The following is a 24,679-nucleotide window of genomic DNA, read 5'->3' as shown; positions in this document are numbered from 1 at the left end:
ATCAAGGGACACTTACAGGATCCAGACAAGACTATTGTGGAGATCAGGATCCACAGACTCCATATCATCCAGAGTGATGGGTTTGCCAAGCAGCTGCTTATAGAAGGGTAGAGTGAAGCCGCCATCGATGTAGTGCCCGTGGAACACGGCCATACCCATTATGCGGCCCACAAAGTGAAAATAGGACAAGTGTTCCTAAAACAAAAACAGTCCTACAATTAATTAGAGCTTTTTGGAGTAAATAAAGAGTACACACACATAAAACTTATAACAGCACTTACAGTAAAAAATAAAATAAATAAAAAAAGCACGTCATTTTTTTATGCACAAATTGTTATATAAAAAAACTGCAGACTAAAATTGTACCAATCCTCATGGAGCAATCTCCTAAATAAATTGTAAAAAAAACAATTGTTGCGACATTTGGACATTCTGCAGTCATAAACATTTAGATGCTTTAACCTAATATCAATGTACAGTGCTATTTACCGGATTAACAGCAGAATCTGGGTTGATCTGTAGCGTGTAGATGTCATCACGTGAATACTGGAAAAGTCCATAGTATGGGTTCAACATCTCATGAGACAGAAGGTATAACCACTCTCTGTAAAGACGAACACAAAGTAGACATCATGAAAAGGGCACCATTCTCAATGCTGGCACTGGATTTTCTCATGAATAAATACGATTAAAATGTAGTTCAGGGAACAGTATTAATTCTGCTGTACTGTGACCTGTTTGTGTAATATCAGTATGTCACCAGCAGAGGGCAAATGAATTGACCACAGACACAGGTGAACCAAACAGATTAAATGACGGATTCTGTACAAGTGTTCCCATTAGGGATTAACTTTATGTATTTAATGATCTGATAATACTAAAAGACTCAACAAATAAGCCTTTACAATATAATAATAATAAAAAAAAGTGTCACTGTAAAAAAAGTCACTGCATTACCTGCTTATTTGAATAAAGAAGTTTCAGGTTACGATTATGATACCTTGCTACGCCTCCGTAATCCAGTCCTTCTTCTCCTCTGAACTTCACCATTAGTCTTTTCCAAAGGTCTTTTGGCCTCATCTTCATTACCTGTCTATATGACTCCTGGTGAGGCAGAGTGGATAATAGTAAACATCTCAGAGTATTTTACTCTCACAGTATCCAGTATTACAGGTTGGTTGTGAAATTTGTGTCGAGAGACAGAAGTTCACTGAACGAATTTATGCAAACATTGTGTTCAGCCAATCAGACAAGGGTGTTCACCTGTAGCAAATGGACACATGCTGACAGAAGGCTGTAATGAATTACCTGTGGTTTAAAAACACTATGAAAAACACATTTGCCCGTTTTTACGAGTAAACAAGTGCACACTGACGTATGCGCACGCAGATGTGGACACACAGACAGACTTTGCTCTAGGGGTCTATAATCTGTCTCCTGCAGCCCTGCATGCCTTTCTAGCTCTGGAGGGAAACGCAGAGGAATGAAGGAATGCTGCAACAAAAACAGCCGCACACACCCAAAAAGACGGATGAGCACAAACTCAGGCAAAATCACTTCAAGCTGTGAAGGCAAAAGAGCACACTCAGAAAGCTCCAAAGCCTACCACAGCAGCTTCATGGTTAGGGACAAGATGTCCATGGCTGTGCATCACAATGGGAGCTAATGGCCACCAGGCTAGTGTATCCTTCCCACGTGAGTTCAGACGAATAAATAAAGGCAGCTGGTGCACTGAGGACAGTTTCATTAGCGGATGAAAGGATTAATAACAAGGCAAGTGTACAGGTTTGTTTATCGGTGATTAAAATAGCTGGAAGACTCCGATTGACTGCCTTAATCTGGACTTTTGCCGGTTGAGGGTGTGAGACAACAGAGACGGCCATGGAAATGGAAGCAACAGTTTCACATGGGGCTAAACAATACAAAATATCGCAGACGCAACCTTTTCTCTTGTGAGAGCTCTTGGATACTCTTCCTCAAATATTTTGCAAAAATAAGTGACTGGCCTTTAACTCAAAAAGTTACGGTTGTATATCTTGGACTTGAAGTGTCGCCATTAAATAAAGTTGACTTCACTATTTTTGTTTTTATTCGTTTGTGGGGTTTTACCTCGAAAATCTCCTCACGGGACACCTCAATGCGGCAGTGCCCTGCCTGTGGCTGCTGCTGGGAAAGCTCCTGCCGGAGGATCTTCAGCTTCTGCACCAGGTCTCTTTTGTACTTGGGCACAGTAAGACACTCGGCATCATCTGGCAGATTCCCGGGAGACAGCACCGACTGGGCCTGCTCTTTCAGCTGACCCACACGACTGCACAAACACAAACACAGAAGCACAAGTTCCTTGTTAATGCTGATTTTTCCTACTTAACACTGACTTTAAAGTAAAACTGAGTATTTTATTTGAATTATAGATTCGAAGATGTGATTATAGAGTAGACACTCCTCAGAGTCAGTGATTCACACTCAAATTGTGCAAATAATCAAAAGATCACCTCGTCCATTATTAAGAAACACCCAGTGTGACAGCATCTCTTTACTGTCACACTGCATTTATTTTTAAGCTGAGACTAAAAATGATCCTCATCTGCTCTGACAATTTAATCTTTCTTTTATTAGTCCAGACAGTTAACAGCTAGTTGCTATATGGCTAATTCATTGGCAATGATCATTAGCTAGCTTATGCCCATATTTACTAGTTTCCTAGCAACAATGTTCTCACCACTTGAACTGTGGGTGTATGTTCTGTTTGCCTTGCAGGTCAAAAGTAACATTTCACTGTGACCGTTTTAAAACCAGTTTTGAATATTCTAATAAAATATTCAGTTTCCTGTTAGCTAAAAATATGATTCATTGTAAAGACCTCAGTGAACTGTTTATTTAACCTTATTACTGTAAAGAAAAAACTAATTTCTAAATACCTAAAAAAACAAAAAAAAAACAATCAAGCATTAATTTGTCATTCAGCAGCTGTGTGCACGCATGGGATATGTGTGAAGCGCAGTGGAGTGCACTGTGGTGCTCTGTGCTCTGCATTGCCCAACTGAGCATAGAGCTGAGCTGTCATGCACACATACTTCAAATACAGACTACACCCTGTATTAGAGGGAGAAACAGGCAGGAGATGGGATGTGAAAGACAGAATGAGGAATGGGAAAAAAAATGGGGAAATAGCAAAGAAGAAGTAGCACATGGAAGGACGAGCTTAGGCAGAGGGACTGAGGGAAACAGGAAATGCTATTGTATAAGGACACGAGGGAATCAAAGTTAGAGGAAGGCTGAGAAAAAGAGATGAATAATGCCCCAATGAACAGAAGGGTGAAATCAGAGGAACCTGGGGCCTCTGCTACAAAGATGCCTAAATTACTTCAGGGGCAGAAGATCAATTCCACTTAGCAGTTAATAACCAGCTCATAACTCATTCTATATATTGTGTGTTTAGTGCATTCTTGTCTCACGAGACATCGTAAACAACTCATCACTATACATTAGGAGAGTGCCTTCAATGAAGTCATATACAAGTTGAGGACACATGGGTCACATTAGCCCTATTTGGATTGGATTCATTGTGTCTCAGAGGATAGTATTTTCTACTTACCTGGAGGTGTGCACCCTGGTGGTGAGTTCCTTAAATGACGTGGTTTTACTGTTCAGACTAAGCATATAAATGGGTGCCTCTTCTAAAGCATCTAGGTTTTATTTTGTGATTTGGAAAGTGTTAAATATCTGGGGTTGGTGTTGAAGATGTGTGCGACCTTTAATCCAGAGGGGACTACATTTATCAGATGATCACTGAATTGGCTAAAAACTGCCTGATTCGGCCTGTAATTTTTTCAGTGGCGTTTGGAGAAAATCACTGAAATGGCCTTTCCAGAGGAAAATTACTGAGTGGGTTCTGTAAAATAGGAAATTACCCCAAATACCCTATGTAAATGTAATCTTGTCAAGAGAGGGATATTGACGCATTTCATTAAATGTGTGTACCGAATCAGATTCAGAAAGTCAGAAAGGAGCACAGCTAATCCTTTTTATTCCAGAACATGTTACTAATGCAAATCTGTATTGTTGTAGAGACTTATTAAAAAAAAAAAACATCACCTTATAAACTATAAACTCCCACAACAGTGGCAACAACGAAGGAGCTTCAAGGTCTAACGTCTATGTGGATGCAGCGGGGCTAATTTTTTCCGGTTCGTTTTCTCCACTCTAATCAATGAAAATGTTATCAGATACTATTAGTGAAGACTGCCGTGCCATATGGTCTGTTAGAAACCTGAGTCATGATTCATACTGATTCTGTTCGGACTGCACTGGAACAATCAATAGTCTACGCTATTTCCAGTTTTATCCTCATATCCCCGCTTGTACTCTTTGTACCCTGGATAAAGAGTGCTAACCAAATTCAGCGTGCATTCTTAAATATGGTAATGAATCTTAAATATAATAATTCCTAAATCAGGGCAATGAAATAAACAACAAAATATAGAATCTTTCTTGTACTTTGCACTACAGCATTGTCCTCTAGAAAAAAAATAAAAATAAAACGTGTTTATACAAGTGCTTTTGCGAGGGAGATGTGCACCCACTGAGCAAGATTCCTCTAATGTTTTTACCAGAGTGTGTCCGTCACTAGGAATGTCCAGCTGGAGAGCTTTTAGATAGCGAGTATGGTCAGGGACTCAAATGGAAACGTCTCATGACTTTCGCGCTCATACCTCAGATAACAAAATGGAGTTTGTCTGGACAGTTCTGCAACCATGCAGTGAAATCCTTTCTATCTGCTCAGGAGACATGCTCAGAGAAATGATTTTATGTGTTATAACATAGCTGCTCTCCATGTAGTACATCCTAAATGCTGCTAATGATAACTATAATCTGTAAAGCTGAAAGTTAACACGTCAATTAACCAGGTACGTTACTAATCATACATGTTTTTCTGTCGTTTTCAAACATGCAAAAACTAGAGTAGAGTGTGTGGCATCGTATTAAGACATTACAACATTCTTTCTTAACTGGGAGGAGGGGGTGGGGGGGTCTTTGATCTGTCAGAACAGGAAAAGGGAAACCTGATCTCTTCATCACTGCATTCTTCGGACACGCATTTACACACACACACACACACACACACACACACACACACACACACACACACACGTAATTTAAGCACACAGAGATTGCAGGAGAGGAGCTTTTAGACAGAAAGAAAATACTGTGCAAAGCTTAATGACCAATGCTTTTCACATCTGTGCATAATAGCTGTTTATAACCACCCTTGTTTTATTTTATTTTACGTGCTAAATACTGACATGGGTATGTATAGGGTATTTTTAAACAAACAAATGATTGAGGAAGACGGTCATACCTGTTTGGAGTCTCACCAGCGCTTCGTGAACCATTAGGACTGGGACTGAAAGAGCAAATAAATGTGCAAGATAAATATCTAATCCAGATGTGCCACAAATCTTTTTGATTTAAGTCCAAACACACTGCAAATTAATTTGTATATCTTTGGAGTCGAGTGGAACGTCTTCACCATGTATTAATTAAGAAATAAGACACAATCAAGTGTATTGTTATATGCTGCTTTGCCACCCTGAAGTTATTTTTTTCAAATGACAGCTCTGCCTATAATGTTAAATTCTTAAACATCCACAGCAGTTTGCCAATGGTTGCAATTTCTTTATTTTTTTAAAGCAATGTGTACTATTTTTCATTTAGTTTGTTTGTGAATGTGTTGATTATTACACTTAAATTAAGCCTCTGTGAATTAATAACTATAGAAACTGTAAAAGTTTCAAATATATTTAATATTTTAAAGTCAGAACTACTGTCAAAATTGTCAGGACATGAACAACTCTCACTTGAGGACAAGGTGAAGGTTGGCAGAGAGCCGTGGGTCCGTAAATTGTGTCGTTCTGTTGTTGTGGTCAACAAAGTAAACACGGCCCGTAGCTGTGTTCCGAATCTCCCAACCTGGAGGCAGTGGACCCAGCTCCTCACAATTCACATTACTAAGATCCCTAGAGAGAGAGAGAGAGAGAGAGAGAGAGAGAGAGAGAGAGAAAGAGAGAGAAAGAGAAAGAGAAAGAAAATGAATATAAAATAATCACAGCAAGTGATTCTTAGCACAAACAGCGAACATACATCAGACCACCACTAAGGACATACAGACACTTGGACAAAAGGCCCGAAGATGTCAATGTCCAATCCCATAGTTTTGGGATGCATTATGTCTCTATTGACCCACGACCACCCCCACCCCATATCAACCCACCACTTTCTCCCTTTCTATTGCTCGCATTATCCCTCTATCCCACCAATAATGTTGAATGTCCTCACAGCAGATGGTAATACTGTATTAAGTGAACATGGTCCACGAGTCTCTCCAAAATCCGGTACTGACGGCTTCATCTTGTGAATGAGCTTTTAAAGCTAAATTAGAGTTTGCAATTTTCAAGGCATTACTGGAACATTCTACATCTTTCTAGTCTCCTCTTTACCCAAACCCACAGAAGTCAGGAAAGACAAAAGGCAAAAGCATAAAATCTTTGGAATAAGAGGAACATTGTGCCGCATGTTTATCAGACGCATTTAACATGGTAACGACTGCATTAAATCATTGTGAAGTTTTACCTCGGCACTCTGGGGTCATGCCACGTGCTGACGCCCGTCTGAGTGTGCAGGAAGTACACCTGGCCCTGCTGTGTGGTCCGCTGCTCTGTGGGCCAATCAAGGAGAAAGGATGCAGGATAAGTCAATTGCGATTAGTCAAGAGAAAGAATGAGAATAAAAAAGCTCACGTAATTCACGTTTTCACATTTACATATTCTTCAGCACTGGTAATATAGTGTTTTGGACTGTGATAGCAAACCATATGTGATAGCAAACCATTTGATTTGATGCCACTGATAACAGTATAATAATATAAGTGTAATAATAATACTAATACATACATATAATATAAGTTACATAGTAGTGATTACATTCATATTCGGACACACACACTACACACAAAACTACATCTATGTTCTTAATCCACACCCTGTTCTGTCTCTTTGGACACATGTGTATATATACACACACACACACAGAATGTCCTTATTTTGTCACATGCACACACACTTGTCTAACCTGTAGTGGTGTTGACAGCAATCAGTGTCAAACATTTCAGACAACAGCTCTCTTAGCAGTGCTGACATCCAGAGAAAGCACACAAAGCATACTGCTTTAAATTGCATCTGTAGGTACACTACACCTGCCACGTCATTTCTCTCTGACTAAAGTTCTATCAGAACAACAAATCAGCACAACTGACTGTGGCTGAAACGATTCCTCGAGTAACTCAAATAATTCAAATAAAAAAAAAGCATTGAGATAAAAAAAAAAAAAAAATTGTTTAATCATTTTAATGACATGGAGCACTGTTTCCCCAGGGACCATTATTACTGACGCACCACCCGCTAAACTCTTGACCACTCTGAGCAGGTAAACGCAGAAGACGCTGCAGAATGAAAAATGGAAGAATGGGGAGAAAACGGCGAGGGGAAGGTTCCAAAGTTTTTGGGATCATTTCAAACTATAAAGAAAACACAGTACAGTGCATTTACCTTTGTTATGTTAATTTTGTTTACAAATAAAACAAATGACATTCATTTTAAGAGACCTGTCTTATTTTCTCTTGCATGTTAAGTATTGCTTTTTAATAAAGATAAAGTACTTCTTATCTGATTAGACGATTAATCGATGGAATAGTTGGTGGAATACTCGATTACTCAAACATTCCCATAGCTGCAGCTCTACAACTAATCCTCTGATATCACATGTGTCTTAGTGCATGGCTTGTGAACTGACCGTAGCCCTCTGGAAGATCTGGTGGTGTGTGCAGGTGAGTACGGCTCATGTAATTTCGATGCCGCTGTGACCGCACACGCCGCTCCTGCACTCGCAGCTCGCCTGCCTGAGCAACCGCTGCCCCATTGGGTGTCATAATGGGTGTGTTTTCATCGACCAAACAACTAAGAGGACGACCGGGACTTGAGTATTCTGACGCCGGCCTGACAGAAGGAGAGAGAGAAAGACAGACAAACTTATAAGTCAAAACATTTAGTGGTAAAATTGTGGTCAGTAAATGTCTAGATTAAAAAATAAATAAATACAAAAAATAGTAAAAATAATGAAATAAACAAGCATAAATTCGCCTATCACATATAATGCATCACTTCACTAAACACATCTCCGTCTAGGCTCTATATTCAAAGGTTTAAATGCTCAGACTGTGCTGAAGACCAGACATATTTGGTGTATACAAAAGATCACTTTAGAGTCTTTCATCACTGCCGTATTCAAAATGCGCACCGGTCTTAGAAGTGATCCAGCTGGGTATGAGTTCATTTTTAAAAACTGGCAATCTGAATCAAATCTGCTTTTCAACTGCTTTAATCTCGAGTCTCCACTCTTGCTAAATAACATCTCATTTTGGCTTTTAGGCTTTCATAAAGCAAATTCTTTTTCCTTGGGCTAGTTAAAGGCACATGAATTCACTTTAAGGATAGACCTGACCTGTGTCCTGAAAATGCACTACAGGAAAAACAGACTGTTGCAGGTTTTGCCTGATTTTTTTGAAAATATTCTTTTAGAAGCACCTGACCCACACACTGAACATGTGACAAGGCATAGTTTGTGTGTAAAACTGATTTGTAGGCAGGCTGCCTAATATTTTTACGAGTTGACTTCCTAAATAATAGTAAACTGAAGGAAGCTTAAAAACCCAACCAAAATTAATAGTGCATAAAGCGACATCTGTAAAGAATCATTAATATATATGAAAATTTGCAGTTACAATACTGATAACCAGCTTCATAAGATTTATGTGGCAGGAATTACTACCGCAGTGGCGGAGCCGACTCTCAAACGAGTTTCATATTTACTATTACACACCAATGTTCATATATCTGACAAGAGTGAAAGATCTAAGACAGCACTAGAAATTATGACTTAACAAGAAGTCTGCAGTAAACCTAGTTTTAATAAAGCAAATTATGTGATCAGTGGGACAAGATGCTTTCAATGCATTTTCTAACCCTGCATTTCAAAACCATGAAAACCTGTGGTGCTATTAATTAAAATAGCATTATTATGGCATTATTGATTAAGTTATTAGAGAAGGAGGTGGTGCCACATTAACACACTTCCCAAATATAGGCTCATGTCCAGTCACTCACCTGGTTGGTCTCTCCCACTGCGTGCTGCGTGTGATATGGTTCAGGTACTGAATTCGACCAGATGCTGTTCTCCTTTCCTCCCAGCTGTGCCCCACACACACACACACACACACACACACACACACACACACACACACACAGACACACAATTAACCATGCAACTTATTAAAAGCATGGCACTATAAGCACAGCAAAACACAGCAATGGCATAAGGTGAGGAAGCTACATTTACTTACCCATCAGGTAGATCATTGTCAAAAAGTCGGCTGCAGTCCACCACAGGCCCACCAGTGCCAATCCTGTCTCGAGATTGAAGACTCACTGCATGTACACAGACGGGAAAATGCCACATATAGAATTTAAAATACTCTCTGGAATGTTTTACAGGAATAAAGGCAACAATTTAGCTTTACATTTTAGTCTGCGGGCGAATAAGAAACGCCACATGAAAGTCTGGCTGGCTCTTTATGCCTTACGATCTTTTTTTTTTTCCATACAATCTGGGACTGTCAGCTGAGGGGCACAAACGAGGGCAACATATCAAGAATAGGGCTACTCTTAGAGACTTTATTACAAATAGGCTTTACTACTGTAATTAAAGAGCGCTACCAAAATCAGAATAATGGAGAGGATTTGATGCGCCACAAGAAAACGAAACCGTTTTGTGCGACGATGAAAGGTTCGCACGTGAAGCTGGGCACCGAACCAAGTTGGGTGTTTCGACTGCCCTCTGGGCCATGCAAACCGTTTAATTTTCTAATGATTTCTCAGCAAACTTGTTGCTGTTTTTCTTACAGATCATGGTTCAGATCAACTTTGACTTGTTTAGGAAAATATCCATATCTTTGGGAGACATAGGCAAACTACTGACCAGTATAATTCTTGTTTGTCTATACACAAAAAAATCCCCCCCAAAAACATACACACATGAAAGGCCCTTGTTTATGCAATTAATGATAATGATACAAATATTTCCACATGCAACACACAATATGCAAAACATGCTTTGGAACTTTTACATGTAAGAACATTATCTATTAAGGTGTATTGGTAAATGAAAAAGTAGGATTACAACACGCAAACAGAATGTATAGAATTTCTATAATCTGATTTGCTTCAACCTGTTAGTCAGTCGACTCAGGTGTCTGCCTCATCCAGTGACTGTGCTGAGTGAACCGTCATTACAGAGAGGCTCTGAGCCTCTGACTCACAGGAAGACATATTTGAGTGGGAAGAGAAGGAATGCTGTGCAAATTTGGCCACTTCCAAAAAGGAGAAAAGAGGAGCAAATTTTCGAATGGCTAATCATGCGTCACAGGTAGCGAATGCTACCTTTTAGATTTGCTACTCTGTAAATGGCAAGAATGTGAGCACTGGATTAGTCATGATAAGCAAAAGATGAAAGAAATGGTACACACCTACTATCTGACCCCTCACTGTATCACTGTCATTGGGTCCCAGCTTGTTTAGATCCAATCTCTGATCTGTGAGTCAAGGAGAGGGACAGAGAGACGGCGAGAGAAGGAGAAAATCACAGTTAGTGTTATTATTACTGTAGCAGTAACGACATAAAGGTCGCTCACCATTCAGTTGTGGCCCAGCTTTTAGCAGACAATATAAAAATAATATAAAATTAATTAATAAGCCTGAAGCTTTTTCACAATACAGGATTGAGCCAACGAAAGGATCCGCGCTTATACCTGTGTGGTATTTCCTTTGACTCTCGGTCAGACTGACAGCCTAGGGAGGCATGTGTGTGTCTGTGTGTGTGAGTGTGTGTGTGGACGCGCTTGTACACAAAGCTTGCTTTATTCTTTGTAGTCTTTAGAAGAAGAGATGCTAGATCTCTCTGTTTCTGTGCTGCAGGACGGGAAGAGAGGGACAGGAATAACAAGTAGGACAAACACACACACACACACACACACACACACACACACACACACACACACACACACACACACACACACAAGATATATGACTAAACAAGTGGTTCAAGTTAGAAGTACGACTGCAAATAGAAGAACAATCGGCAAGCTTGAACAAAGCCAAAACAAAGTCTAAGTAGTACTATCTGGAAGAGACGTGAACCGCACTTTACAACAATTTATACGTTTTAAGTTGAACGATGGTTTGTAAAATATCAGTTCGTATCATATCAGTTCGATGAAGCAATTAAGATGCCTGGGATCATGCAATTATGAAAAGATTTTATACAATAAATACATAAATAAAGTGATGACAGGATGTAACTTGTTTTATGGTCCTAGGATATAACCAGCAGCTTAAACAATACTAGGCTTCTATAAATAAGAAACTGCTACTTTAGCTTCAGTATTTCTTTCGATAGCTTGCAAGGAAATAAACCACTGAGCAAGAGGTTACAGGAAACGCGAATCTATTTCTGAGACAGATCACACCATACCCCCTTGGACATTGAGACAACAATATCTCAAAGTAATAATGAAGCTAAAAGAAATGTCTGAGAGAGATGCAGAGATATGTAAAAAGAAGAGGGAGAAAAGACAGAAAAGGCACTGAGAGAAACAAAGAGAAACAGACAAAGACAGAAAAGCAGACAGACGGCAGGAAATGCAGGGCAGAAAGAAGAATCCCTCCCAGCTGTGGGAGAGGCCCGTGGTTTCCTGTACTTCTTCAGGAAATGAGCCTGAGGGTTTTCTAGGAAACTGGTTGCTTTCAAATTCTCCCCAGACTGAACTGTGTGATTCTGCCTGCTTTTGCACACTGGAAACAATACGTGGAGACACTACAACCGCAGCCATGTTGTTGGGCATGGGCATGCTGGGCATGGGGACAGAAAAAGAGTTCTGTTCGGGTAGTCTGGATTGCGACGCAAGAAGAATGTGGCCTCCAATTTAAGATGGAACAGAAGCAGACTCAAGCATAGACAGTGCCATTTACATCCAGACATTGATAATAGTCTTCTGTGCTCCAACATGCATATTATTTTCAGTAAACCCTTTCTGAGTGCTGAGTTCTTGTAGACAAGCACTCATACATACATACACACAGAAACTAGTTCTAGTCCCCTAAATAGTAGTAATAGTAATAGTAGTAATAGGAGCAACACACACACACACACACACACACACACACATACTTACAGCCTGTATCTTTGAGACGGTTGATAGAGTTGGAGAGGAGCCGTACACAGCCCAGAAAGCCAGCGCCCTGCTTTTTGTGAATTTTCTTATGGTTCCACACGCTAATAGTGATGGAGTCCAACTTCCCGATGTATCTGTGCAAAAAGACAACATGGCACAAAATCAGATTCGCTAAGCGACGTATTCTCTTAGTCAACCAAGTATTACTGCAGTATTTATTGAGCAAAGGCATAGATCTCTTTTTGTATTACACTCGCACTATGCACTTCCGGATAGTTATTAAACCACAGATATTCTGTTTAACTAGACAGACGAAGCTCACAAGACCTCGTCTGCAAGCTTTCCAAACATGTCTGAAATGTCAAAGGTCTATAAGAGGCTGCCAAGGTGAAAGAATCCTCTGTTAGGCAAGGGAGCGTGAAAGGGAGACCGGCAGGGGGATGAAAGGAGGATAAACTAAAGGGAAATGGATAGCATGGCTAGACGTTCAGACAAAGTCAGGCAGACCAGAGAAGGGGGGAAGAAAGCCCAAACAAAATGCTGCTTCTCTAGAAACAAACATTTATCACTTTTCCAGCACCAGAGGATTTAATAAAGGTCTGAGCTCAGGGGTGATCCAAATTATGTGGAATGCTTGTCTATGCCAAACTATGCTTATTTCCAGACATTACAACAGCTTGTAAAAGAACCATGAACAGAGTCCAGGCCAAAAACCTGACCGACATGTAAAAAGCACTGATAAGCTGCCTGAATGGTCATTTTACTGCCCATGAGTCAAAAGAATCGTATTGAATTAGCACAAGATATGTTTTCAGATAAACCCAAAAAGTAGTTCTACCAACACAAATTTCGGAGAGTCTTAACGGTTCACAAAATGAATCGTCAAGCTAAAGAAAGGCCCTGAAAGGAATAGGTCATCACAAGCAGGTGTTTACAGTAAGCAGACAGTATGGAGTTCTTTACATGCTGATCTGAGTTCAGCTGAAGTGAGCAGGTGTTAGGCAGTGAGAGCTGAGCTGAGAATCGGTTGGTGCACTGAGGCTAGAGAGAGAAGCCTGCGAGTGTTTGGCATGAACTGCATGACTTTTACTGAGCCAAAGATTCTCAATGAGAGGGCCAGCTGCACCCCGGGAACCCAGAGTCCACCTGCTTCCCCCAGTTACAGAGCAAAAGAGACACTGAGGAAGAGAATACAGACATTAATGAAGAAACTCAGTTAGTCAAAAATGAGCATAGCGCCCATCGACCTGCGTCCAGCTTCGCTCTGCATCTGACGTTATATTCTCACTCTGCAGAGTAAATATAGAAGCGCTGACCAGCAGAATTGTGCCAGCATTCATTTCCACCCGGTATCTACATGAGCACTCAATCCACACCGACATGACTCATTAGAATCCACAGACATTGCAAACTGTGCTTTTCTATCGATATGAAACCACTCTTTTCATCTAGCTTGATCATCTAGTTTGTACTTAACTGATTGTTTTACCCGCTTTAGAATAAACTTAAGCACAAGTTTTCTCAGACTGTTAGTGTCAGCCATGTTTTACACTCTCGGCAGCGACACATTCCTCTGATGGGGTGTTCTGTCCCCCATACCATAGCAACCAAACAAACGGAGACGTGGGCTTCCTCCTGCGTTTTGGGCCACATTGAGAAATTGCTGGAAAATTTCTCCTTCGTTCTTTCCTTCGCATACACTCTCAATTAGGACTCTGGGAAAAGTGACACCGAGTGGCGGAAAGTTACTATTTTTATTTGAAACCTCATCCCACCATCAGCAGACAGAGTGGTGTGTGTGAGTGCTGAATGTGCTTATGGTGACACAGTTAGTAACTTTTAAGCTTCTTTTGAAAGTCTAGGAAATATATAAAGTAGCATGACCTCTGCTCACTGCTGTTAACTTGTTCAACACATGCCAGGGGTGGCCTAAATCACCATATCTCCTACCTACACTACAGTAAACACTTGTTTTGTAGGGAACACCTTTACACATCCATTCTAGCATTTATCGAGTGACCCAATAAAGTGGCACCAGTGCAGGGTATAAACTTATACAGATGCGGGCCATCAGCTTTGTGTAATGTTTACATCAACCACCAAAATAATAGGAAACATGACAACTAAGTTATTTTGACTATGGCATGGTTGTTGGTGGCAGACGAGCTGGTTTGAGTATGTCTATACCTGCTGATCTTTTGGGTTTTTTACGCACACCATTCTGTCCACAGTTTATTGAGAACCGAGCAACAGAACAGAAACGCTTTGTCAAAGGCAAAGGGTCAACAGATAATGGTCAAACTTGTTTGAGCTGAGAGTAACTCGGATAAATACAGTTTACAATTGTGGTGAGCAGAGAAACAGCAAAGAATAAACACATTTAACCACGAAACAGATGGGTTACAACAGCATATGTAGCCCACGTGGGGTTCTTCTTCTGTCAGCCAAGAACAGAAAGCTGAAGCAATTGGTACACCTCGGCAAACCTGACCAGCTTAAAACTACAAAATGCACCCTGGACTCATTTTCTGCTGAGGTACACAGATGATAGAATCAGAATGTGGTGGTAAAAGCATGAATCCATGGACCCATCCTGCCTTGTGTCAACAGCCAAGGCTGGTGGAGTTGGTGTAATGATGTGCAGAATGTTCAAACCAATCAATCAACTGAATGCCACAACATATTGTTGCTGATCATGTCGATCACTTCGTGATCGCAATCTAACTTCAAACTTCTAATCACCACATGAAAATGCACCATGCCACAAAGCACATTTGGCCTTAAACTGGTTTCAAGAACATGACAGTAAGTTCAGTGGTTTGAGTTTCCAGTCACTGGATCCAAATCCAACAGTACACCATTAGGACGTGGTAGAACAGAAGATTCGTGGCATGAAAGTGCACCTGGCGGAATCTGCAATAATGTCAAAATCTCAAAAGAAAATCTTATAGAACATAAAAAGAAGTGATGCTTATTTTAAAAGCAAAGGGAGGCCCTAATAAATGTTAGTATAGTGTATGAATGAATGTTAATGGGTAAATACAGTTGAGTCACACATACCTAGGAACATACAAAAAGGGCGGTGGTGCATTAACCCAAACAATGAAAGAAATAATCAAATAATGATAAAAAGGGGAGAATAAAAGGCAGACAAGCACGACATGGACATAACAACAGCAGAAGACAAATAAGAGAAAAACAAACCAAAATCTAAAAAAGAAACTGCCAAAGTTGTTAACACTACAATAAATGCACTTTTTTGCATTGATTAAACTTGATACTTCTGTATATGATTTTTGCTGTGGCTATGATTAACTTGAAATGAATTGTATATTCAGGGTTGCTTTTATATATAACAATGCCATGACGGTTCATGGTGTTCCAGTGACAGTGCCTAGCAACACCGTCTGGATCAAGGCGTGTGAGACTACAAGGAATTGTGTGATATAGTATCCATGTGTGAGACAGTGTGAAGTGATAGGGTGACAGGGATGATGTGTGTACTCAGCCAGATGCTAAACGTGTGTTTGATAAAGTAAGACAGTACAAGACATGGACAGGTGTATGACCCCTGTGTAGTACTCACAAGTCATAGTGTTGGTTCCATTTGGGGTCAAGAGTGTTTCTCACAGTGTCTGTGGAGTGACACTGCCCTGAACCATCCACCACCACTTTGGCAAAAGGGTCAGGCAGGCCTGGCATAAAGAGATTACACAAAATAAAATCCATTCATTTACACACACAAATTCATTACTGCAATGCTTTCAAAAAGTCCAGTATACTTTTATTCACATGCCATAATGTCCATATGACAATGCTTAATATCATTGTTCTTCTTTTATTTATCCAACTTGAGCTAATATCGAAAATAGGAATTGAAATACGAAAAAGCACCAAATAAAATTGACCATATGACACTTTATTTTTACATGTCTGGAGGTCTGGGAAAAACCCCTCACTTGATGAAATTTCCACATTTTCACATGTACATATTTCTGGCATGTACAGAATTCACAACAACAGACTTCCTGGACTAAAATGTTTATCTTACAGTTGAACCTCTGCCACAACTAAAACGAATTTCCTCGACTCGGAACTGCAGAACTCGAGTCGGTCTTGCAGTGGAAGTCTTGAGTGTGCTGCTAAAGGGCTCCGAGCTCAACCCTATAGAACACAGTCAGGAGGACTGCACCCTGGCCTTCTCACCCTACATCGGTACCAGACTTTACAAATGCCCTGGTGCCTGAATGAGCGCAGATCCACAAGAGTGGACGCCATTATAACAGCAGGTGGGGACTAAATGTGGAATGTGATGTTCAAAAAGCACATGAATCTTCAGTTGAGGTGTCCAAAAACTTTTCTCTGTATAGTGTAGGTTTTATGTCCCCCCCAACTTGGTTAATTTCGGGGTTTTAAGTGAATCTCAGAGAAATCTAAATATCAAACCTTAGCTAAAAAGTGTGTTTAGGTATTAAAAACAAAATCTGAAAGCTTATGATAAATGTAAAAAACGTTGGCTCGTTATTTCTCTTTGCTTAAAGCAGCACAACATGACCCAAAAGAAACATGTATTTCTAATATCTGTGCTGGAAAAATATGAATAAATATTTAAATACTAAACATTTTGTGTGATTGAAATTTGAAAGCCCTAAACACACAGAGCTGTAAACAGCACTATTATTAGACAGTACGCATAAACTGGCACCTGGGTGGCTGACCCTGACAACTTGTTACTGTGATACCCAGAACCCAAACAGCTCCAAACACTCACCCACAGACACCCACACTCTAATCTCCCTCCTGTGCAGTGTATGGCTATGCCCTGTGGCAGTACTGCGTTATTATAACTCTGCGCACACGTACACAATCTGCCGACTCGCAGTCCTCACACTACTGTTTTTCATCTCTTTCCCTCATTCTTCCTGGCTTTTTCTCTTTGCCCCTCTAGGCGCATCGGATCATTTTGCACCGTGTTGTGTGTTGGAGCATGACGGAAACACAAGAAAAAAAAGACGCATTATGTTTTTCTATGTAGCGGCCTGCAGTCAGGGGTGCTTTATCTATAAACCGACCCACATTTCTGACGTCTCGTGAGGGAAGAATACTTATCTCGCTCAGCGCACTTCAAACAGACAGAATGACTCAGGCGCAAGTAGATTTATATAAAGCTGCAGAAATGGAGCACACGCTTTTCGATGGGTTACTTACGAAAGAAGTCTTTCTTCGCTAGATTCTTCGCACAGAGCACTGCAAAACAAAAACAGAAAAAGGGTGCTTCGTTTAATCGGCAAGCCACAAACATCATTACAGCTTTCAGATAGTCACGTCATCATCTTCATTACCCATCACAATCAAACTCAACGCAGAAGGTCAGTACATATTCTTTAGTCTGGCTGTCAGTGGGGTGCAGTTACAGGATAAGTGTGAAATGGGTCAGATGTTCAGATTTATGCTTAGACTCACACTGAGCTCAAAGCGCTCAGATCAAGCAGACAAGTTTTGAAAATGCTTCCTGATAGTCAGCAGATGTAGAGGCTGCAGCTGGTCTCCATACAGCCAAACTCCTGAAACACGTCTACCGCACGCCATTGTGTCAGAAAAGCTTTCAGTAATGACACAGTCCTGTTTTTTATTTATTTATTTATCAAAAAATACTCATACAGGATCAAACTAAAATATACCATTTTTTTGTTAGCTACTTATTTTAGGCAGAGTAAAAAAAAAATACAAAATATCTAGAGGGAAAAAAAATACAAAGTATATAAAGGCTGAAAAGAGGGACTGGACCAATTAAGAGTCAACCTGCAAATATTTCATGCAACATAAACAAGATCAGTCAGTGTTAGAATCATAAGACTGACCCCATCTTCTGTTTCATGAACACTACTGTGAAGTCCAACAGGAAACAAGTGATGAGATTATTAACTTTGACTGAACCACTATTTATTTATTATAAAAAACTTTTATGTTTGACTATGAGTAATTTGTTTCACTGTTTTTATATCCATACTTTTTCTTGATTCACCCAATCATCTGTCATCCTTCTGCAAATCTGAATACTGCATCCAGAAAAAGTATTAGACTCTTATATCGTCCAGCACCAGAAGGATTACACGATTCGTACAAAGTAATGCATCAGCTGCTCGAGGGGAATCTGCTTGTTGAGAATTTGTGTACTGGGAAACACTTCAGAGCTCCTTAAATGCCCCTTAAAGCAGGTTTCTTTTGTCTGTGACAAAACCATGTGTTAATGAGGTATGAGCTTAAAGGCCCTTGTGTGAAGTGAAGTGCACTTAATGAGAACTTTTAAATCTTACTACCATTTACCCAGGAGCATTTGAGAAGGACTTCAATAAAAACAGGTAGGTAGGAGCCCAAAGGAACCCAAGTAAGAACGCATGCGGTAAAAAAAAAAAGACACGTGTATGCTACACAACTCTGAAAAGCTCAGAACGGCTGCCTGTTCATACTACACGTTTAGTGGTTTGTTTGGTGGCTGTAAGAGTGGGGCATCAGGTCCAGTCTTACATTTCAAAATCTATCATTTTAGACGTGCAAAATAAATGCTGCCTGTCCGATTTTGTAAGTTTATTCTAAAACATAAAAACAAAAAAGAGAAACAAAAGAACAATGTGTAGGTGTGGAGAAAACACTCTGTTTTGCTCATTTAACCAGACACGTAGTGTCAAAAAAGTACATATTCTTATAATACGAAATTTTTGTGAGGAATAATATAATTGTACATGGCCATGTTCCTTTTTTTCCCCACTGACAAATTGAATAATTCTCTAATAAAGCATTATTAGGGGGCTTACAGTTTGCCTTTGCACTCAAACAAACTGATGATAAATTGATTTCAGGGATCTGCTGCACATAACGAGACACAAATTTCCAATCGGACTTCCATTTACATTCATTGCCCTTTTCTCAGCACTGTTCTTGCTATTGAAGCAAAGGGTTCCAGACTACAGAATTACTCTTTTTTTTTTCTTGGTCTTGAAACCATCAGGGCTACAGATTGTTTAAAAACTGAGAAAATTCTCAGAAAACCATTCACACAGTGGCAAGTAGTCTATGTATTGTGTGGTGATCGTCACAGTGCCCTAAAATCAGTTACTGATTGGCAACTTACGGCTAAAATGTTTGTTTGAGCCATATGAGCTCTAACACATGAATCCTAGTTCATTGATTCTGTCAGATTCTGAATGAGCAGGGCTTCCCAGTAGCTGCAGTACACGGCAACGTTAGGCTGTATGTAAGGATGTGGGAAGGGCTGTATGTAAGGATGTACCTACTTGCTTCACATATTACGAAGAATTTTTCTCTACAAACACCCCTAGGAATGTGTAACGATCCAGTGAAAGCCACCTCATCGCTTAAACATCTGGAAGGCATCTCTCTCTCTCTCTCTCTCTCTCTCTCTTTCTCTGCAAATGCCAGTTTCACCACACACATGGCCCCTGAGAGGGGCTTTAACAGGACTGTTCTGTAGTTTGTTTCTTCCATTAATTATTCACAGACTGTGTGTGTGTGTGTGTGTGTGTGTGTGTGTGTGTGTGTGTGTGTGTGTGTGTGTGTGTGTGCGCGCCTGTGTGTAGGGGGAAAGCAGACAGGTGAGAAAGATGCAGTGCCATTTTTACTCTCTTTCCTGAGAGAAAACGAATCTCAACCCAAAGAAAGAAGCTAAAACAAACCCTGTGGGTCAGTTGTAAATCATAGTACTGGCGTACAGGATGAGTGCTTCAAGAGTGGGCCAAGATCATTTTTACGGTTTAACGCTTAGGGACAGGCTCTAGGAAGGGAAAAGGATTTTGTAATATTAAGGCAAGATGACATCAGAGCAAAAAAGGCAAAAGCCATCTTTTTTTTCTATTCACAGAGGAATCCTTACCAGTGCAGTATGAACACAGAGAATAGAGACATTGATGAGTAAGTGCAAGTTACCTGCTTAAAACAAACCAGATGTTTATTAGCATACCTTTTTTCACCTTTATTTTGGACTGAACTGACCAACTAGGTTACTGATCAGAAGGTCCGGGTTTCATGCTGTATAATGGTGACCCCAGCCGCCTAATAATCTGGAATATGCAGAGAAAGAATTTCACTGCTGTAATGTATATGCGACGAGTAGAAACCTCTTTCCGTCTCTGTCCGTCGTAAACCAAACACAAGCCATAGCCACGTTTCCTCTCGCTAGCAAAAGATGGCAGGCTAAGATTAAGTGATTTCTAAGCATTCTAGTTAGATCTGAATGAGCTCCATCTGTTGTGTCATTTCTCACATGCTCGAATCCCAAAACACTTGGCTTGCATTCTGTCACTCCTCTCAGTGAGAGACTGGGCACTATACTCTCACTAGCCAGGCTGGCAATGCACTCACACCATCTGATGATTCCATATGTACAGAGATTGCAGGTGGGCTTGCTCATTGGTGGGTTTCCTTGAAATGTGTCTCTTTGACTGGTCAAAACAGGGAAAAGCCCATCCAACGCATGATTCAGAGTCGGTACAACTAGTTCTGGCCAAGGTGGCCCTAGAGCAAGAGCTTAGAGCTTTATAAAAATAAAATACAAAAATACACCACAAAAGCAGTTAAAACATTTTGTTTTCTGTGGTACGTCTATACCATGCTCAGTCCAAAATGTATTTTTTCCCCCCTTTACCTCTAACAGCTAAATTAAGACATGGAGTCTGAAAGCAGCCAACTTAGACAGACTGAATGAATGTATTCGGGTATAAGTGAGCAATTTTTATGCTGTGAAAGGAAGCGGACAGAGGCAAAAGCCAGTCACAGACGACCACAAGCCACAGTCATGACGGGGACCTTGAGCTGGACAAAGTTTGGAATGTATGTGTGTGCATTTCAGAAAGCAAGAACGGTCCTATGATCCAAACACTACTAGGACTTTCTTTTTTTTTTATGCATGGGCTGTTAAATCCCAGACACTTTAACTGGGAAGTACCCGGCACACCGAACTGGCACAAGAGACTACATTAAGAGAGGAAAAAGCTCGTTTTTAAAAGGAAGTTTGTTACTTCCTTCAATACAGGCAGACCTTAAAATGTGCCAAAAGAACAGAGACGTTGGTGTGGTGTTGGTACTAGACTAGAGTCCACCCTGCTTGATTTCACACAGTAATTGCATATAACTCTGGAATTAGGGAGTCCCTGTCTGTCTCGCACTGTGGCGCTTGCCTATGAGATTCCTCACGCTGTCTCATCACAGAGAGATGTAGAAGATAAACGAAGGATGAGTGAAGTCACATGGAGGGAGAATGTGAGGCAGAGGAGGAAAGAGGACGTGCTTATGTGGTAGAGTGGCGAGACCAGCAGGAGACAGAAAGGATGCTTAGTCCAGAAAGAAATTAGTGACAACTCCATCGAATTTAACCACAGTGGATCAGACTGAGTGATTATAAACGGCGCTACACCTCCTCTCCAGATGTACTGCAACTGTACATATATCCATAAACATTCTCACAATGCTAGTCATCACTAAACCATCTTTCAGTTTAATGCAGGAAACAGCAGATTTACACAATGCATACTGGCTTCTTTGCGAGCTACACTTACTCATAAACCCTTTTTCTGCATGGGAATCTCTGCAGAATGAATAAATAAATAAGCAATTACTCTTTCTTCTTCTTACAGGAATACAAATAAAGTTAAAAATATGACATCAAAGCTTTTCAATCACTGTCCATAGAACACATTTAGGAATGATCGTGGGCTTGTAAGAAGAGGTTGGTGATGACAAAAACCTTCCCAGAGAAAAAGAAATATGATGGCTTGAACCTGCTGGGCTGTGCCGTAAATCTGATTTTATTGGCCATAAGGGGAGTGCATTCTCACGTTGCTCTGCAGTGCACAATGGCCTACATACTTGCAACAAGCGCATACTTGCCCACACACAGCAGGCACACAACCACGCACTCTTCCTGGATCAGTGCTGAGAGAACCGTGGAAGCACTCATTTGGTAAATCAGGATGGAGATGAAGGGGAGAAAGCCTCGCAGGATGCGAGCATGCACTGAGATTAGCTCGAAGGTCAGAGACATAAACGGCCAGATTTAAAAATCGCCTGACTAGTGGCTTTAACCTAAACACAATGACAATATGACAGCTCTGTATTTCCAAAAAAAAAAAAAAGTTTGTTGCTACTGGACTTCAGCCAGTCCCAAGTGCAGCGCTGCCATAGCAACGGCAGACTTGAGTAGTGTCTGGGGGAGAAGACAGAAGCCTCTGTGTGTGTTTCCGTGTTACTCACTGAGAGCATGATCCATGTGCCATGCCAAAACTGCATGAATTGACAAACAGGAGACTTACTCCAAGTAAGTGGACAGAAAGTGAATACGAAAGGGATTAGAGGGAGGAAAGGCTGATCAACAAAAGTCAGGCAAAGTAAGTCCAAGAAACAATTATAAATATTTCTAACAGTATGTTGGGTTATTTAATATTATACTTAACAAAAGGAACAACATATCGGTCTTAACATCTGACATTCAAACCAGTATAAAGTGGATAAACTTGTATATTTACATCACACCATTAAAAGAAAATTTTCTCTCCTGATGCACAAGTGAAGTGAGGCTATTTTTAAAACATATCTATATTTATTAACAGTAGCCTCAGCTTTTATAGTATATGGAATACAAAAAACAAAACAAAGAATCTATACCTTGGAATGCATCCCAATTGAAAGGCCTTATACCAGTTTCCCCAATTCTGAGCCTACATAATGGCACAACTGAGATTTAAAAAGAATGTGTCTTAACCAACTTTTCTTATTTTCAAAATATCTGTAGGTGTCTACATCCTGGGTTATAGTTAAATAATTGAATCACTTTGCAGTCCAACACCTCACATGCTTCTGAGTAATTTTTTACATGTGTAAAAACTTACTGGAGGCAACAAATAGGTTCCACATATTTGAACCTGTGGTTTAGAGAGGTCACGATACTACAGCTTAAACTCTACACATTTTTAATATACTGAGCAGTTTCAGTGTTTTGCACTATTCTACAAACGTCCAATAAAACGAGGCGGAGTTCGACACCAGTTGCTTGGATGGAACAATGTTATTCTGAAGGATCAGCTTTATCCTATAATAAAACATTTTTAATCCTGATAGAAGAGCCTTGTTCTTACTACAGGGAACATGTAGTGTCTCAGGCTTCCAATAAGGCTGTGAAAGAACTGTTAGTTGTAAATAAATTAAATTGTAACTGAAACATTTACTGTTCCTCAACTAAAATAAATGCAAAACGATATTTATTTTTAAGAAGGTTTGTACAAACAATAACATTAAGTGACACACATACCAAACTAAGCTACAACAATGCTTCAACAGCCTAATCAAATCAAAAATGAGGTTCTAACCCACAGTGTTGCAAAAATTTTCTATGGCCCACCTCTGTCATGATGGCACACGTGATGCATTTTTATAAACTCCAAATACATGAATTAAACAGAAGATTAAAAAAAAATACCTCAAATTGATTTTCTTTAATGACTACAATATGTAGCTCATGAGCATAAAAATGATTTTAAAAAATGAGTGCCGTTCACCACTGAAAGAAAATGCACAGGTTTCTGAAATGTGGTTCATAGTAACTTTATTTTATTTATTTTATGTTATTTTATTCTACTGGTTAATATCACAAATTGTGCAAATTTTTTAGGAAGTGGATGAATTTAGTTCTACAGAAACAAGGTGTTCTCTAAGAACGATGGTGAAAAGATTAATGGTCTAATAGTTTGACGGGAATTCAACTGACATGCACCTCACAAGAGAGAACTTAGTATAAAGATGCAAAAGTGTAATACCGATTAAAACTATTACATATGGATGACGTTTACTGAAAACCTTAATACCGAAACCTACCATAGTATTTGTATCTTTGGTACAGAGGGAGCTGAAGTGACCATGATAATAAAACCATTTTATATATATATATATATATATATATATATATATATATATATATATATATATATATATATATATATATATATATATATATATACACACACACATTACTGATCGGTCATATAATCTCTATCACTATTTAATACTCATACTGTCTATATTGTCTCACATTGTCTGTTTTGTCTTGTCTGTTTTTGTCTTGTCTGTTTTGTCTTGTAAAGTCCAAGCTGAATGTTTAGTTTTGTCTGTACTTTGAGAGTCACTAACAGCTGGAACCAAATTCCTTGTGTGTCAACACACTTGGCCAATAAACCTGATTCTGATATGATTTCTCAATATAAGGATTCGTGTTAATTACTAAAGAAATAAATCACTAAGCAGTATAGAGTGACAAAGGCTGTATGAATAGAA

General features: G+C 39.8%; 1 protein-coding gene across 1 annotated transcript in view; it reads right to left on the bottom strand.

Moving 5' to 3' along the window:
* smurf2 (SMAD specific E3 ubiquitin protein ligase 2) overlaps positions 1–24,679 on the bottom strand; it is a 37,583-nt gene that overhangs the window by 3,307 nt on the left and 9,597 nt on the right. Inside the window, exons 2-15 of the mRNA XM_046865825.1 lie at positions 17,549–17,587; positions 15,927–16,035; positions 12,341–12,474; positions 10,637–10,702; positions 9,455–9,539; positions 9,219–9,302; positions 7,849–8,051; positions 6,631–6,715; positions 5,859–6,017; positions 5,360–5,404; positions 2,110–2,308; positions 1,001–1,104; positions 490–604; positions 17–195 (exon numbers count right to left, since the gene is read on the bottom strand). Of these exons, the coding sequence (XP_046721781.1) occupies positions 17–195; positions 490–604; positions 1,001–1,104; positions 2,110–2,308; positions 5,360–5,404; positions 5,859–6,017; positions 6,631–6,715; positions 7,849–8,051; positions 9,219–9,302; positions 9,455–9,539; positions 10,637–10,702; positions 12,341–12,474; positions 15,927–16,035; positions 17,549–17,587 (1,606 nt within the window). The remainder of the gene's footprint in view (positions 1–16; positions 196–489; positions 605–1,000; positions 1,105–2,109; positions 2,309–5,359; positions 5,405–5,858; positions 6,018–6,630; positions 6,716–7,848; positions 8,052–9,218; positions 9,303–9,454; positions 9,540–10,636; positions 10,703–12,340; positions 12,475–15,926; positions 16,036–17,548; positions 17,588–24,679) is intronic.

Source organism: Silurus meridionalis, chromosome 14, assembly GCF_014805685.1.
Source record: "Silurus meridionalis isolate SWU-2019-XX chromosome 14, ASM1480568v1, whole genome shotgun sequence".
In the NCBI taxonomy this organism is placed as follows: Eukaryota; Metazoa; Chordata; class Actinopteri; order Siluriformes; family Siluridae; genus Silurus; species Silurus meridionalis.
Note: the sequence above shows the minus strand (reverse complement) of the source record. Positions and strands in the feature narration are given on the sequence as shown.